A 19,022-nucleotide genomic window follows, 5' to 3' on the forward strand; every position below is an offset into this window, starting at 1 on the left:
TGAGTTGTATGAATGCTTTGGGGGGACTGATGATAGGTAGCTGCACTGGAATAATGCCATCTTAATTTGTTCAAATATTACTACATTGTTACATTTGTTTTAAAACAAATTCAAATTAATGTACAGTTTTAAAATACTATTTAAATATCACTAATAAGCATTTATTTACTGTCTACTATACACGGTACTGAGCTGAGAAATAATGTGTGTGACAAGAATTGTGCAGACATAATATGTGTCTGATGAATGACAAGAAATATTCAATTCATAACTTATGTATGCTTTACAAATTATTTAAATCATCCTTTACCCTTAAAAGTTATTTTCCTGGAAGAACTGTAAATATGTGGCATGTGTGAAGAGCTATATTAATATAGTTCAAAAATAAAAATTGAAATGATAGGCTTTTAGATCTTTTTCACATTTCTCTTCATATTTTTATTTTAAGGGTATTTTATATACATGTTCATGTGCTATGATGGTTATTGGTCCAAATCTATGCGTTTTAGGTAATAACAATAATTGTATTTATTTCAATAGGTGGGAATGCAAAAGTGGCTTATCATTTTATGACAGTAATTAAATTTCTTTATGACAGTAATTAAATTTCTTTTTGTGCTCACAGAAAATTTTAAGTGCAATAAATGTAATTTTTAGTCATCTCAGGGAAAGACTGAAATTGCGCTGAACCTGCTGGGTGAACATCTTAAATAAAGTCATATACCAACCCAAAGAAATCCCAGGCAATCAGTAGTGAAATATCTCAAGTTCATACAGTATATAGATAAACACTTAGAAAAATTGGATGTCCTTTCAAAATTGTAATTGTTATCCAACTTATTATAGTAGGGAAATGTCTTTTGCTTGATAAAGGGGTTAAAAGTATTTAGCTAGCAACTTAACTTTGAGATTATATACTTTTAATCCATCATCAAAGCTTACAAAGTTTTTGTTTCATTTGCTAGAGCTTTAAATGTCAAGAAGCAATATGCTTTATTTTATTTAGGATGTTAAGTTTGATTCTAATTTAAGCTCCCATCTCCATCATGTTCTTAAATTAATTCATACAAATCTCTGATTAATAATAAAAGGGCTTGCCATCAGTATTCAAAGCCCAGCCTGAGTTGTCATGGCTGAGAGGGCAGAAATCTGCTTGGAGCAATGAGAGAACCCAACTGAATTTCTGGCGTCTCAGTCTATGAATGTGTAATGTAAACACTTCATCTGTTCATGGACACACAATGTTCTGGCAGGCTGAGGGTAAAGGTAGCTGCATGCGTAACAGACTGGAAGACCTGGGAAAGCATACTGTATCAAAGTAACTGAATGATTGAAGCAATACATTTTACAAGTGTTTCTTTTACTTTCACAAAAAAAATGGTGTTATTTAGTGTAAGCTGTGTTCCAGGCATTTATTTTATCCCTATCACCGCTGCCCAATGATCTCTGCAGAGGCCACAAGTGGATTTGACTTTTAGTCCTACTTTATAAAAGAAATTGTTGCAAATCAGAGCATAACACTAGCAGCGCTGACTGGAAACTGCTTATCCTTCTTAAGGCCAGGGGTGAAAAGAACTCTCTCTGACCTACATTTCCTTCCAATTTAGTAGTTGCATGTATTTGAGCAAGTAATACATGCAGCTCTGAAATAGTTCCTGACTGTAAAATAGGATAACGTCTACCTTACAGGGTTGTCGTGAAGACAACATGGTCATTAGTGAAAGTACCTTACAGAATAGTGAATATGGTAATAAGTGAAAGTACTCTGCAAACTATAAGCCACATTGTATAATATTACTATTTAAAAGACAGAAAATTCTAATAGGGATCATATAGTATATACACAATAATTTCCAGTAAAAAAGTGACACTGAAAAGCTAAGTGGGCTTCCAGTTTCCAGTTCCATGTGTAAGGAGCTAGAAAGTTGCCAGTCTACCCTAACAACAAATAAAAAGCTGAATAGACTGGAAAATCAACTATTCTTCTTGGATCCATAAGAGAAAGGAGGACACTGAGCAAACCACTGCCCCCGAGACTAGAGAGACAGACAGGTGAACTTGACATCCTGGAGCAGAGCCTCACAAGTGGACACCACCCAGGGGACCAATGCCAGGTAGGAAGACCTGGAGGCTCAGTGCAGACAACTCTGAGGGTTAAAAATTCCAGGGGTATCTATTCAAAGGATGGGCCCCCCAATACTGTGAGATTTACATCTGGGAGCTTTACCAGTTCCCATAATAAATATCAGAGCAAAATCTCCTCATGCTTCTGGCAGGGGAGGGGACACGAACCATTCTGAAATACACCAGAGCACTCTGTTCTTAACAAGGTCTGCCTTCAGGGGAAACTGTTTAACCGGTGCCGAACCTGTTGAGGTATTAGCAGAGTCTAACTGACCTGGAGGAAGGGAAATACTCAATTCCAGCCCACCCTAGCCATTCTGTCCCAACTAAAGGGGCAGAAAGAAACCCTGAGAAACACTTGTGAGATTCATGGTCCAGAGGCAGAGGCTGACTAAAAGACTAAGACCTAATCATAGGACCATAGAACACTTTCTCTGCCTGACAGCTCACCACCACATTACTAAGGGCCTATTTATATAGCAGTTCCTTTTGTCTGGTACATTATGTCCAGCTCTCAGTAAAAATTACAAGGCAAGCCAAAAGGCAAAGAACCACAATTTGAAGAGAGAATAAGCATCAGAATGAAACAGGTCAGGGATGCTGGAATTATCAGGTTGGGAATTTAAAACACTTATGATTAATATGCTTAAGGGCTCTAACAGATAAAGTAGGCAGCATGCAAGAATAGATGAACAATGTGAGCAGAGCAATGGAAATTCTAATAAAGAACCAAAAAGAAATGCTGGGTATAAAAAACACTAACAGAAAGAAAGAATGCCAGTGATGGGTCTTTTAGTAGACTACACATGGCTGAGGAAAGACTCTGAGCTAGAAGATGTATCAACAGAATCCTCAAAAACTGAAAAGAAAAGAAAACAAAAACTAAAAACAGCAGCAACAAAAACCAAAAACCCTTAAAACCCAGAAAAGAATATCCAAGGACTATGGCACTATTACAAAAGGTATAACATATGCATGACACAGATACCAGATGGAAAAGAAACAGAGAAAAGAACAGAAGAAATATCTGAAATGATGACTGAACTTCCTCGAATTAATGCCAGACACCAAAGTCACAGATCCAGGCAGCTCAGAGAACACCACGCAAGAAAAATGCCCCCAAAACTACACCTAGGCATATCACTTTCAAATTACAGAAAATCAAACATAAGGAAAAATCCTGAAAGCCAGAGGAAAAAAACACATTGCTTATAGAGAAACGATAAGAATTATATCAGACTTCTTCTCAGAAACCACGCAAGCAAGAAGAGAGTAAAGTGCCGTAGCTAAACTGTTGAGAAAAAAAAAAAAAAAACTGTCAACCTAGAATTCTGTATCCTGAGAAATTATCCTTTAAAAGCAAAGAAGACATGACTGGGACATTGTGCTGTACACCAGAAACTGACACATTGTAACTGACTGTACTTCAATTTTAAAAAAAGTGAAGGAGAAATAAAGACTTTCTCAAACAGCTACGGAGGAAATTTATTGCCAGTAGACCTGCCTTGCGAGAAATGTTAAAAGTTCTTTAGTGAAAAGGAAAATAATTTAGGTCCAAAAATAGATCTACATAAAGAAAGAATGAGTAAAGAAGGGATACTTACAGGTATAATAAAAAACTTTTATTTTTCTTATTCTTAACTGATCTAAGATAACAGTTTGTTCAAAATAATAGCAACAATGTATTTGATTATACATGCTTATGTATTATTTATTGTGTGTATGTGTATACACACATATATAGTATGTGTGTATATATGCTTATGTATGCTCATATATAAGTGAAATGAGTGACAGCAATGATACAAGCGACAGGAGGGAGGAATTAGGATTATTTTGTTAGTATAAGGTACTCACAATACCCATGAAATAGTATCATGTTATTTGAAAGTAGACTTAGATGTAGTTGTAAATGTATATTGCTTACTCTGGGGCAACCACTAGTATAAAAGGTTAAAAAAAAAAAAGCCTCACTGATAATGATAAGAAAGGAGAGAAAACAGAATCGTATAAAATGCTCAATTAAAACCGCAAAAGGCAGAGAAAAAGTTGAAGACAAAAACAGAAACAAAGAACAAGGGCAACAAATAGAAAACAATAACAAACATGATAGATATTAATCCAACTGTATCAGTGATCACTTTGAATGTCAATGGCCTAAATGCAACGATTAAAAGACATTGTCAGAGTGGATCAAAAACACAACCCAACGATATGCTGTCTATGAGAAACCTACTTTAGATATACAGACACATACAGATTAAAAGCAAATGGATAGAGAAAAATATACCATGCTAACACAATAAAGGAAAGCAGGGATAGTTATATTAATTTTAGTCAGAGCTGACTTCAAAGTAAGGAAAGCTATGAGAGATAAAGAAGGGCATTACATAATGATAAAGAGGTCAATTCTTCAAGAAGACGTAACAATCCTTAATGTGTATGCACCTAACAACAGAGCATCATTTGCAGATGGTAGAAATGCAAAATGGTACAGCCATTTTGGAAGACAGTTTGGAGGTTTCTTATAAAACTAAACATTCTCTTACCATAAAATCTAGCAATGGTACTCCCTGTTATTTGCCCAAAGGAGATGAAAACTTACATCCACATCCCACACAAAACCTGCACATGCATGTTTATAGGAGCTTTATTTATAACTGCCAAAACTCAGAAGCAACCAAGAAGTCCTTCAGTAGGTGAATCAATAAATAAACTGTGCTACATCCAGACAATGGAACATTATTTAGCACTATAAAGAAATGAGCTATCAAACCATGAAAAGACATGGAGGAATCTTAAATGCATATTACTAAGTGAAAGAAGTCAATCTGAAAAGGCTACATATGTATGAGTCCAATTATATGACATTCTGGAAAAGGCAAAACTATGGAGACAATAAAAAGACCCCTGGTTGCCAGGGGAGCAAGGTTATGAATATGCAGAGCATGCAGGATATTTAGGGCAGTAAAAATACTCTGTATGACATTATAATGATGAATATTTCATTATACATTTGTCCAAATCCACAGAATGTACACCACCAAGAGTGAATTCTGAGGTAAATTATGGACTTTGGGTGGTTATGATATATCAGTGTAAGTTCACCCTTGGTTTTTCGTTTTTTTTTTAAAGTATACCATTCTGGTGAATGATGTTAATAATGGGGGAGACTATATATGAGTGTGGGCAGGGGTCAAATAAAAGAGGAAGATATTGGAGGAGACGGCCCATCAAAACAGAGAAGTAAACAATAAAAGGTGAAGACCTGGGATGCCCAAAAGAGGAGAATCCAGGAGAAAGAGGAAGAGAATTCCCAGGATAGTGGTAAAGCGTAACCCAGAATAACGCTTACTGGAGACGCCTAGAGAGCAACCAGTCCAGATTAGAGATGAAAAGGAAAGAGGGTTCCAGAAGAAATAGCGCTTAAAAAAAATGGTATGGGATTGATTATCTGATGCACTTGACTGTGCTGAGAAGACTTCTATCGGGCAATTTGAGGAAAGAATTAACAACAGGAATATAGAAGACCAAGAAAATATAAAAACAAAAAAGAAGCCATTATTAACCTTAAGAAAAACAAAATGGTATATCAGTTATATTATATATAATTTATTCATTCCTTCCCACCCTTTCCTTGCTTCCCTATAACCAGAGCAGACTTCCTACTATACTGACCAGGGGCTTGGCCTTGTGACTTGTTTCAAACAAAGGAATTAAGAAGATGTGACACATGCCATATCCAAGCAAAGCTTTAAATGTATTTGTGGGGTCTGGTTCTGTCTGCCTTTATTGTCTGCCCGTATAGTGTCTATTCATTGGGACTGGATCTCAGAATGAGAAGACATGAAATCAAGATGAACTGAGCCCAAACAAGGTTAGCAGAGCCCAGCAGAGACTCAACTGACTCAAAACCTTTTGAAATATGAGCAAGAAATAAATGCAGTTGTTAGCCATTGAAATTTGGATTTTCTTATTTTTTTTGCTACAGCAAAAACTGACTGATGCACATAGTACAGTCCATAGCTTAGCAACAAACAACATTTACATGGTCATAATAATAACATAATTACATTATAACTGTATTATAATTGACTATATCACATTATTACTTACATTATACTGTAATTATATAATAACAATAATAAAGGCATTGATTCAAGAGAGATTTAATCAGAAAGATGAAACTAAAAGCCGTGATATAACTATGTTAAGAGGGTGGGGGGAGGGAGGGAGGAAGATGAGTGAAATTGCTAAATCCTAACATAATACAGAAGAAAATCAATAATGTTTAGTGCTGGTAAATCAAAAGATGCAAGTATATTATTTAGAATGTAATTATTTTACCTTTAATTATTTAGAAGGTATTATGTAGGTAAACTGCAAAAGAAACAACTAAAATAATCGAAAGTTTCTGTCTCAAGGGAGCTAGAATCAAACGTGAGAAGGATGCAGGTAAGGGAGTACGTTTTTTCTTGTAAGGCTTATGTGTACTACTATTTAATTTTCTTTGAACTATCTACATGTATTAATTTTATAAAAATCTTAACTCATGAGCACAAAAATTTAAAAACAACAATAAAATCAAGGGAAGCAGTCGTGCCTGATTTACTAAAATAAAATGTATTCTCGTCCTGAAAGGCAAGTAAAGAACTCCAGTTGGAATCAGAAGACCCAGTGTTACTGTTTCACAATCTGGCTTCTACTTTTGTCTAGCTACGTCTTTCTTGGCTCTGTTTCGTTATTTATGGTATTACTGGTGCTCCTTTACTACAGAATTATAGTCTTACATTTTCAGTTCCAGATGTCACTGCCAATATATTACGGGAAGGATGTTGCCTAAAAGTGAGATAATATTAAGGGCTAACCTGTATAGAGAGCTCTCAGTTAATATGTAAGTTGATTATTTATCTACTCCACACATCACCTATGATCACTGCATGTCCTCTTCCTAACAGTTGCCACCTTTTGGTCATTTCAATCATCTTTACTGCATTATAAAAAATTGAGAAGTGATTAAAAGTGATTTTTTAACAACTATAATTCAGGGACAGGTTTAAGCTCAACATGTGGTTAGCTTTATTCACAAAACAAATAAATTAAGAAACAATATACTTTACAAAATGATTTAGCATAGGAACCCTTTAAATAGTGGGCCTGCATTTAAATGATAGGATTTACCAAAATTCTGACACAGTTTTCTAGAAATATAGTTACTGGGCAAAGGACAATATACCTGTTTAAGGTATAATGATGGAAGACACTGATGGTATTTATAAATATTTTTATATTACCTATGGATTTCACATATTATGTTAATAGTCTCATTCTTTAACATGAACAAAATATAAGTTATTTTCCTGCTGCAAGTTTCAGCTAGTTACTTCTACAATAGAAAGAAATATAATAGATACGGACACAGAGAGTATCTTAAATGGGTAGCACTATCTCATTTAGATATTCTGATATACTTTTTTTTTTAATTTGGGGGGGTAATTAGGTTTGTTTGTTTGTCTGTTTATTTTAGTGTACTGGGGATTGAACTCGGGACTTCATGCACGCTAGGCACACACTCTACCACTGAGCTAAACACTCCCCCGCCCAGATATTCTGACATATTCTTAACCATACTGTAGTTTGAGTTGTAGTTCATAGGCCTGCCATTAAGAAAGAAAAGCACTGAGGCAGAACAATAAAACATAAGAAAATATTTAACAGGGCACATTTTTCTTACCTCTTCATCTTTCATATTCACATCCACGTTTTTCGATTTGATGACCTTGGTTATATGGTCAATGTTGTTTTCCCTGCAGTAATCAAATATGTTTTTGTCTTCTTCCCTAATTAGAGTAAAAGAAAAAAAAAGTGTCTTACTTACTAGGTAATACATAAAAGATACATATTTTTGGTACAACCTGTTTGCTGCAAACATTAACAGAATCTGTTTTATAAAGAATTTTACATGAACAATTATGGATTTTCAGTAAGACATAATACCTCCAACCTCTGAAAAGACTGAAGTGCTTAGCAACTATAATCACAGAGAAAAGCTTCATCTGCTTTAACAAGTTACACTAGTACAATAACATAAATCTCGGGGAGATTTGCTCAGTGCTCTTTCTCTCTCCAGTTACTTTTACACACTGACAGGCACATATATCCTCTGACTCGGAATTTTCTAATGCAGCACTGCAGTGAGAAGGTCATTTACTATTGCCTGTTCAGAGGTATCAAAAGATGAGGACATAGCTTACTCTTATTCTCTTACAGAATAACAGAATGGTAAGTCGATTGCTATTCAGGTTAAAAATGTGTGTGTGTGTATATCTATATCTGTATATGTATGTATGTATGTATGTATGTGCATGCGTGCGTGCATGCGTGTGCATGTGTGTGTGTGTGTGTGTGTGTGTGTGTCTCCCGAAGTAATTTTCTTAAGGGAAAGACAAAATCCAGAAATCTTTCATGAGATAATAGAAACAAAGACTGGGAACAAAACCTGGGAAGCATACTACGTACCCAGCACTATTCTAAGTATGTCAATGCACTAATTCATTTACTCTTATCCAACAGTTTCACTCCATAGATACTTCCTCGCTCACAGGTAAAAAGAGGTTATGTGACCCATCAAATGGTATTGCACTTATCAAAGGTAGAGCAAGAGCCAGGTCTCACTCAGATCAACTGATTCTGTATATAGCACATTTTTCTATTACATCAGGCTGCATCTCAACGAGCAAGCTGTAGTTTATTCCAGAATCTAAAGCAGAAGTTCTTAACATGAGGTCTACGAGTTCTCTAAAACAGTACACAGAATTATCTGTGCAAATGCATTTTTTTAAAGTGTGTTGGTGGAGGGGGGATGAGGAGGTAGCTTCAGTGTGATTCTCAAAAGGAGCAATGAATCCCAAAAGGATCAGTAATTTGGAATATTAACAATGAAACTGTTCTGTATGTGGACTGCATTTTCTAAACAGGCATAAAAGAATGCAATTTGAGTTACAAAAATTATAACTATAACTAGTCTGGTAAGGCCATAGCTTCCATTCATCAGAAATTAAAGCACCTGGCCACAGGAGTCCTTCTACCTTAAGAGCCAATTTAAATACTGTATACCCTTTTCATAAAAAGTTATTTCCATTCAGAGGTAACTAACTTAAAATACACTACTTTGGCATTAATCATCTAAGCTTTTCTTATGCATTCAATGTATTTAATTGAGTACCTACTACATGCAAGGCACTGGGCAAGATTCTTTTGATAACAGATATCAAGGAAAAGCAAGAAACTTTACATTCAATACATGTACAGTATGGTTGAAATGATAAAAATCTATAACCATTAAATAAGGTAAAGCTGGATCTTTAAAAAGGCCTATCAGAAAACAAATGAGAAACAGCCTGCTTCAAGCTGAAGAAAATGAGGTAGGTTTCCAGGAAAAAAGTTATGCTAAAAAAAAAAATACATGGTCTCTTGAAAATATTCATTTGCAGAAGAAAAAAATGCTTTTCTAGATCACCTACTTTGAAAGAAAAGAGAGAAGTCTGAGGCCAAAGCCCCAGATAGGAGAAGTCTCAGTTTTAAAATTAAGGCTACATATAACCCTACTCTAGCTATATTTAAAGTGCTGAATGCACTTTCTGTGAAAAAGGGCATTCAGCATTCTGACTTGGGAATAAGAGGGACTTATTTTCCTTCAATCCAGTAACAGAGACCCTTCCAATTCAAGAGGCAGCAACTTCAGCTGTGAGAGACAGTACTGTGACATTTTAAGCAATAATAAAAAATACACTACTCACCAATTGTTTTGACTTTGAAAATAGTGGGTAGTTGGTGGTAGGGTACAGAAAGGAAAGTATGGGGGATCCTTGGGAGGTAGGTTACCCAAACCAGTAACACATAAGGGTTACTCAAAGATGAGAGGACCTTCTAAGTGGTTCTTCTTCCTTAATTCCAAAGGTGCATTATACCTATGCCATGAGCAGTAAGATGAAGTACAGTACAAACTTATTTAAATGTTTATACTGCTTAATATGTTTTTCAGTTTTTGACACTTATCATTTATATCAATTATTTTGTTTTCATAAGTAAATTTTTTTGGAAGTCAGGGGCATTTTTTCATCTGGATACCTGCTTATCAATTGCAGCTCATCATTGCTAAATATTTTAGGCACATAGAGATATTTATAAAATACTTCAGGGAAGAGTACACAATGTAAATTAAATATCAAAAGAAAAGTCAAAATCACCACAAATGTGCTACAAAGCTGAGTAACTAATAATAAAAAAAATTAAGTGATGCTCTTGGGCCTAGTTGTTAAGTACAGTTATCTACTCCGATTTCAAGTTTTGACTGTTTCACTTGCCAGCAACCAAGCTGTCTTTATACAATGCCACCACCTGGTGGCCAAAATGGAGAAACATCTAGAGTAATATCTTTCCGTTATTTCCTTTCTTGCTGCCTAAAGATTATGTACAATATACAACCCAAATTATCTTTTTCCCTCTAAATATCTCATTAATACAGTCTTTCATGAGCAATTTTTCTGTGTAGCCATACTTAAATGAAACACGTGCAAATGGAATTCAAACACCAAATATCACAGAGCCTTAATAAATGTCCAGTGCCCTCCTACATCGTCTCACTTTTTCCTCCCTTTTCTTATGATTCTTACCCAGTTACCTTTCTTTCTCTCTGTTGAATGTGAGTGATAAAATTATCATATCCATTCTCTATAGATGATCACGAGGTTTTCATTTTTCATAATGTCCCACATTATCCCTAGCAGAAGACAGAAAGACTCTCTTTAAATTACTCCATATTTTCTAAAATTGACAGAAAGTATATATCTGAATGAAGGAAATCACTGGCTTTCATTGAAATTCTTTTGAAATATGAGGGCACACACTTGTGAAAGAGAAGGATATTTAAGTATGGTTGTCTTTCATCAACCATAGGAAGAAGAGATCCTTGCCCACTCCCAAAAATGCTATCTGCACCACTTTCTACAAAGATTACATTTTCCTATCAAAAGAATATTTCAGATAGTTAGATTTCATGGCAAGCTACCTAAAGTCCATTTAACTGCTTTCCATCTACCTCATAAAATTAAAAAACACATTCATGCGAGTAGCTCAGAAATCTAACGATCTAATAGACATATTCAGTAAACAGTTCAATTCAATTCATACATTTATCAAGCAACTGGTAATCAGATACAAAAACAGTACTCCAATAAACAGACAATGAAAAATTACTCACTGAATGAATGAAAACACGAAGAAGAGCAAGCCAATGCCTACACAAATATAAGCAAATGCCACTAATTCCTCAAAACAAGGAATGTATACCTGTGGGCTCGAGGAGTAAAAAAAAGACCTTTAAGGGAATGTGCAGGTATGGAAAATAAGAAAAGAACCAATTTCAGCTCAACTCTAAATAAACACATTCTTTCCTCAACTAATCTACCTGAAAAGGTTCCTGTGGTAAACACGTCATCACCGTTTCCCTTTTCAGCATTCCCCTGCTCAGCCATTCTCCTAGTTCATAAAAGAAAAGCATACACCTCTCTCCATTCTCTGGTAATACTTCTAGGAAGTATAACCAAAAGACTTCACTAAGATTTAGCAAATGACTATTAATTAAACTTGTTATCCTTTTGTTTAAAAGTACTCTGTTTAACATATAGTTGATCCTTGAGCAACACGGGGGTTGGGGTGCCAACCATCCGCAGAGTCAAAAACCTGCCTATAACTTTGCAGTCAGTCCACTGTATCTGGGGTTCCACATCCGAGGATTCAACCAGCTGCAGACTGTGTAGTAACAAGCACATATTTTGTGAAAAAATCCACAGATCAGTGAATCTGCACAGTTCAAACTCATGTTGTTCAAGGGTCCACTGTGCCAGAAAAGGTCTGGGAAAAAAATTAACCCCAAGTGGTACTTCCCCAAGATATAAAATTATCCAGAGTACCAAACAAAGGGACAATTTTGATGAAAAATTGGTGTTGGGGAGACTCCTGTAACTAAGGTCAGAGGATGGACAAGGTGAAATAAACAAAACAAAAAAGACTGGCTGCTGATCTCTGTCTCATTCTAATAAAGAATAATATTCATCTGTTAAACTATTTTTAAAAGCATCATCCATCTTGGTAAGACACACTTCCAATAAAATTTTACTATGTTTAATAATTATTTAACACAAGGTGTAATAATGTTGATCAACTGTATAGAAGTAATAATTCAAATGAGAAAAATTTAATGCTTAAAGCTTCTGCATCACATAAAATTAAAATTTTAACAATTCCAACTTATATACATATTTTTGTTGCAGAGAACTGATACTGTGCTAAGACTACACATATACTGCTTTAAAACAAGATTGTGTGGGAGAAGTTGAATGAAAGGAGAAAAAGAAATGATGTAAAATTTCTAACTATTAAAGACCTTGTTAATATATTTTTTAAATCAAGGTCAGAATTTTATTTATTTTATTTAAACTTTCTATTTCAAGACACTTGAAGATTCATATGCAGTTATATGAAATAATATAGAGAGCTGGTACTATTTTCCCAGTTTCCCTCAATGGTAATATGTTCATGTATTTTAAAAAATATATTATTGTAGTATTTAGATTCCATTGGATACATCTAGAATAGTAATCTGTTTATTTTAAAATTCCATTAATAAAATGCCAGAAATTATGCTCTTTACAATTATGTAAACTTTTAAATAAAAATTTTAGATGTTATCTAAAAATGTAAAAGGGAACACAGTCTTCCAAAATTCTCTTAGGAACTACATTAGCAAAGATTTTTTAGCATATCACTGCTCTAACCCAATATTCTAAAGTAGAGGCCCAAAGCAAGGTGTGGGCCACTCAACAAAGGATGATCAAAGAAGGCATCATTGAGAGCTGACATTACAACTTAGCCTTGAAGGATAAACTGACAACCCAGCTACGTTATTGAAGGATTCTGAAGAACAGAAAGAAAAGGAAAAGCATTAGCAAAAACAGGTGTTCAGGGGAACTGCAAGCAACTGGTATGGCAGGGTGCTGGGAGATAAGGTTAAAGGGATAAGCCGGACAACAGATCAGAAAGAAGCTTCTCGGCATACTGCATATAATGTAAGTAACAAATGTTAACTAACAAATTATCTAGAAAACAAAATAGTTATCCCACCTTCCAAAACTTGGAGTAAAACTGTCCTCCTAAAGTTAAACTAAATAAAAGCTACTAATGAGAAAAGAATGTCTCCTACAAAAACTTAAAGAGCTACTACTTAATTCAGATACCAACCTTCACATGTCTTAAAGAACAAAAACAAAAAAACAAGACAAGCAGCATGTAAAACAATGAAGCTAGAACACTCCCTTACACCATACACAAAAATCAACTCAAAATGGATCAAAGACTTAAACATAAGACAATATACAATAAACCTCCTAGAGGAAAATATAGGCAAAACATTATCTGACATACATCTCAAAATTTTTCTCCTAGAAGAAATAAAAGCAAGAATAAACAAATGGGACCTAATGAAACTTACAAGCTTCTGCACAGCAAAGGAAACCATAAGTAAAACAAAAAGACAACCTACGGAATGGGAAAAAATTTTTGCAAGTGAAACCGACAAAGGCTTGATCTCCAGAATATATAAGCAGCTTATACGACTCAATAAGAAAAAAATAAACAACCCAATCCAAAAATGGGCAGAAGACCTAAACAAGCAATTCTCCAAGGGAGACATACAATGATCAATAGGCACAGAAAAAATGCTCCATGTCACTAATTATCAGAGAAATGCAAATCAAAATTACAATGAGGTATCACCTCACACCAGTCAGAATGGCCACCATTCAAAAGTCCACAAATGAAAAATGTGGAGAGATGTGGAGAAAAGGGAACCCTCCTACACTGCTGATGGGAATGCAGTTTGGTGCAGGCACTGTGGAAAACAGTATGGAGATTCCTCAAAAGACTAGGAATATACTTACCATATGACCCAGGAATCCCGCTCCTGGGCATATATCCAGAAGGAATCCTACTTCAGGATGACACCTGCACCCCAATGTTCATAGCAGCATTATTTACAATAGCCAAGACATGGAAACAGCCTAAATGTCCATCAACAGGTGACTGGATAAAGAAGAAGTGGAATATTTATACAATGGAATACTACTCAGCCATAAAAACCGACAACATAATGCCATTTGCAGCAACATGGATGCTCCTGGAGAATGTCATTCTAAGTGAAGTAAGCCAGAAAGAGAAAGAAAAATACCATATGAGATTGCTCATATGTGGAATCCAAAAAAAAAAAACAAACAAAGCATAAATACAAAACAGAAATAGACTCACAGACATAGAATACAAACTTGTGGTTGCCAAGGGGGCGGGGGGTGGGAAGAGATTGACTGGGATTTCAAAATTGTAGAATAGATAAACAAGATTATACTGTATAGCACAGGGAAATATATACAAGATCTTATGGTAGCTCACAGAGAAAAAAATGTGACAATGAATATATATATAACTGAAAAACTGTACTCTACACTGGAATTTGACACAACATTGTAAAATGATTATAAACCAATAAAAAAAGTTAAAAAAAACAAAACAAAACAAGACAACTACCATCAGTAGGAGGTATGGTTAGCAATGAGCCGTAGGGGGAAGAAAAAGTGAAGTCAATTTTGAATACTGCTCAAGAGAAACAATCGGAGGCAAAGAAACATTCTGAGGAATTTCTCTGCTGGGAGACAGTTTGTTCAAAAGGCATCATTAGAACTTTGGCTAAAGCAACTCTAAAAACAATTCCCTTTCTCTCACTTTATTTAATGTTCACAAATGGTCAACTGACTAATTAATTTATCTTTCTGGGTTCCTGAATACTCAGACTAAGGGCACCCAGGGTATCAAAGCACTTGGATCATATATAAAGATACAGCCCCTTTGGTAAATAAATAAGCCATTTAGTTTACACCTCAATTTCAGATAAATTTTTTTATTGCTACTTTGTCTCTGAGGGTCTGCTTATCCATTTGTCTTTTATTTAGATCTTTGAGACTGAAGAATGGACACCGACCTATGGCAAATTCACCAAAAAGCCACTGTGAAGCTCCTTAGGAGTCAGTCTTTTTAGGATGAAAGCCTGCACTGCACGTCTTAGAAAATTCAGCAGTACTGCTGGTGAACGCTACTTCTTTGTAGGAATTTAAGTTCCTAATTTATTGTTGGATGTACGGCCAGAAACTGTCAACCTGAAAGGTAAAGGATTACTAGTCCGTCTAAATACAGTGCTAGGAAACAATGAGGTCATCTCGCTGATCTCATTTGACTATGATTTCCAACCTTCTATCTCGTATGCCAAATACAATGTTCAAAGTCCATTACTGATTCTTTTTTGTATAACCTTTATATACAGTTGACCCTTGATGTGGGTTTGAACTGTGTGACTTATATATGGATATTTTTCGATAGTAAATATTACAGTACTCCACATTCTGTGTTGGTTGAATCTGCAAATGCAGAGGAACCCTGGATATGCAGGGCCAGCCATAAGCCACATTTGGATTAACTTCTGCCTTGTTCAAGGATCAGCTGTATGTGTGTGTGTGTGTGAATATAATCTTTATTTTATACATGTCTATATATAATCTTTATATAATTTTTGATATGAATATAAACCATCAATATTTTAGAAGCTGAGATAGAATATCTACATGAAAATTAAGATTCACTCCCAACAACACATAAAAAGGATCATACACCATGATCAATTCGGATTCATCCCAGGGACTCAAGGATGGTTCAACATATGCAAATCAATCAATGTAATGCACCACATCAACAAAAGAAAAGACAAAAACCACATAATCATCTCAATAGATGCAAAAAAGCAACTGATAAAATTCAACATCCATTCATGATAAAAACTCTCACTGAAGTAGGTACAGAGGAGACACATCTCAGCATAATAAAAGCTATTTATGACAAATCCATAGCCAACATAATAGTCAACAGTGAAAAGCTAAAAGCCTAGAACAAGACAAGGATGCCACTTTCACCACTTCTGTTCAGCACAGTATTAGATGTTCTAGCCACAGCACTCAGAAAAGAAAAAGAAATAAAAGGTATTCAAATTGGAAGGGAAGAGGTAAAATTGCCATTATATGATACTTTATATAGAAAACCCTAAGGACGCCACACAAAAGCTAGTAGAGCTGATAAACAAATTCAGCAAGGTAGCAGGATACTAGATTAACAGACAGAAATATGTTGCATTTCTTTACACTAAGAAGGGAATACCAGAAAGACAAAGTAAAAATACAATCCCTTTTAAAATTGCATCAAAAAAAAAAAAAAAGCTAGATCAGTCTAAGCAACCCAATCAAAAAATAGGCAGGAGACCTAAACAGATATTTCTCCAAAGAAGACATCCAGATGGCCAACAGGAACATGAAAAGATGTTCAACATCCCTAATTATAAGAGAAATGCAAACCAAAACTAGTATGAGGTATCACCTCACACCAGTCACAATGGCCATTATCAAAAAGTCTACAAATAATAAATGCTGGAGAGTGTGTGAAGAAAAGGGAACCCTTCTATACTGTTAGTATAAATGTAAACTGGTGTAGCCACTAAGAACAGTATGGAGGTTCCTTAAAAACTAAAAACAGACTTACCAAATGATCCAGCAATCCCACTCATGGGCATATTACCAGAAAAGACTCTATTTTGAAAAGATACATGTACCCCAATGTTCATAGCAGCATTATTTACAATAGCCAAAACATAGAAGCAACCTAAATGTCCATCAACAGATAAATGGATAAAGAGATTGTGGAATGCTACTCAGCAATGAAAAAGAATGAAATAATGCCATTTGCAGCAACATGGATGGACCCGGAGATTACTGTACTAAGTGAAGTAAAGAGAAAGACAAGTATCATATGATATCACTTATATGTGGAATCTAAAAAAATGATACAAATGAACTTTACAAAACAGAAACAGGCTAACAAACTTGTGAGAAAACAAACTTGTGATTACCAAATGGGAAGGGCGGGTGGGGAGAGCAAATTAGGAGCTTGGGATTAACAAACTACTATATATAAAACAGATAAAAAACAAGATCTTACTGTATAGTACAGGGAACTATACTCAATATCCTGTAATAAACCATAGTAGAAAAGAATATGAAAAAGAATAGTAACATATATATATAACTGAATCACTATGTTGTACACCTGAAACAAAAACAAAATTATAAATCAACTACAGTTCAATACAAAAAAAATTTGTATTTTTTAAATAAAAAGCATGTTTTAGTTTACAGATACATAAAAAAATACAGGCATATTTTAATTTTATGTGCAGCTGCTTCTCTCCCTGAAAGAATGTGTTCTTACTCAAAGGTGTTGGTATTAGGCTTATCTGGGAGGAGACAAACAGGGGAAATCAACCCCTAACTCAAGGGTTAAATAGTAGTCATAGTTGTCATATGCAGCACATTAAAAATCTCTACTTTTAATTAATACCTAATTAAATTTTTTGATGTTAGTATCACCTTGTAAAACACTTTCTGAGTCTTAATCTTATCAAAGACTATAAATGAGAGTCTATACTATACTATTAAAATTACACAGGTACAATTTTACAGATAGCACCTCCTTTCTGAAACATCTTGGTCCTAAGCCCTGGAAGAAGCAAAACACTGCTCGGGCAGTAACAATGCTCCAGAAGCCTAGCAATGAGATCAAAGCACTTAAGAAAGTGCTTTATTTGTTCTATTTATTGTTGTTTGTTGTACTGTTCTTAAAAATAATTCTTGAAATCCTAGGTGCCAAATAAATACTGAAGAATCATTTACAAAGCTGGCATATTTTATTGATTCTAAACCACACATTTTCATATCTTAATACCTCTGATGGATCTTATAATCTTCAGCATCTTACAATTAAATACTAACTTTTTAAAAATGGTATTTAAATAATGATGTTCTATAACAATGGTGTTTTAGTTGATGAATTCACAAGGTAGGTTCAAAATATACAGTGCCACATGGACAAGTGAATGACTGAAAGAACTCATATATACTGAATCACAATCTTCCCATTCAGAGTGTTACTACACCTGTATTTGGTTTCAGACAGTTAGAGGAAATAATCAGTTCGTTTTTCCCCTTCCTATTATGTGGTAATGGCAACATCTTCACCAAATACTAACTATCTTCAGATGGGGTTATACATGCAGTGTATTTAGTTATAGGACCAGAAAATTCTTAAAAGCGTCAAATACAAAAGTTCTATTTATTATCTTATTTATGTTGATAAGGGCTCCCTTCAAATGAAACCACTTACATTTTAACATATTTTGCTCATATTTTTTTCAAGCAAGCAATGGTAAAGGAAAGATCTATGCCCCAGATACTTCCGGTAGATACTTGTTATACTGGAAACGTTATTTAGCCATAATTTATAAAAACACTAGTTAGTAAAAATGCATTTTCACCTGTTAAAATTTGCTTAACTCCAAAAAAGTTGATTGAAAATTTCTGATACTTTAAATGTCTGTAAGAAAAATGTAGTTCAGCTCTGATCAATCCCTCTAAAACCAGTGCCCACATCAGAAAAATCTATAGAATCCCTTGGCTACAGAGATGAGTTACATTCTCAACCATTAAGGTGAGTCTAAAATCAATAAAAACAATTAATCCAAGGGAAACATCATCATCAGTATATTGATAAATGAAGGACTGCAGTCTCTAATTTTACCAGTGAAGCACATTTTAAAAAACACTAAATGGAAAAGAAATTTAATTAAAAAATGTAAACTGAAGATACTCACTATATTAATATAATAACAACTATCAAATTCAATTTCACTAACT

At 34.6% G+C, this 19,022-nt stretch overlaps 1 protein-coding gene across 1 annotated transcript in view; it reads right to left on the reverse strand.

Annotated features, from left to right (window-relative positions):
- The window catches only part of ACBD6 (acyl-CoA binding domain containing 6), a 158,832-nt gene that overhangs the window by 77,775 nt on the left and 62,035 nt on the right, over window positions 1-19,022 (reverse strand). Inside the window, exon 5 of the mRNA XM_010954927.3 lies at window positions 7,859-7,964. Within this exon, the coding sequence (XP_010953229.1) occupies window positions 7,859-7,964 (106 nt within the window). The remainder of the gene's footprint in view (window positions 1-7,858; window positions 7,965-19,022) is intronic.

Source organism: Camelus bactrianus, chromosome 21 (genome assembly GCF_048773025.1).
Source record: "Camelus bactrianus isolate YW-2024 breed Bactrian camel chromosome 21, ASM4877302v1, whole genome shotgun sequence".
Lineage (NCBI taxonomy): Eukaryota > Metazoa > Chordata > Mammalia > Artiodactyla > Camelidae > Camelus > Camelus bactrianus.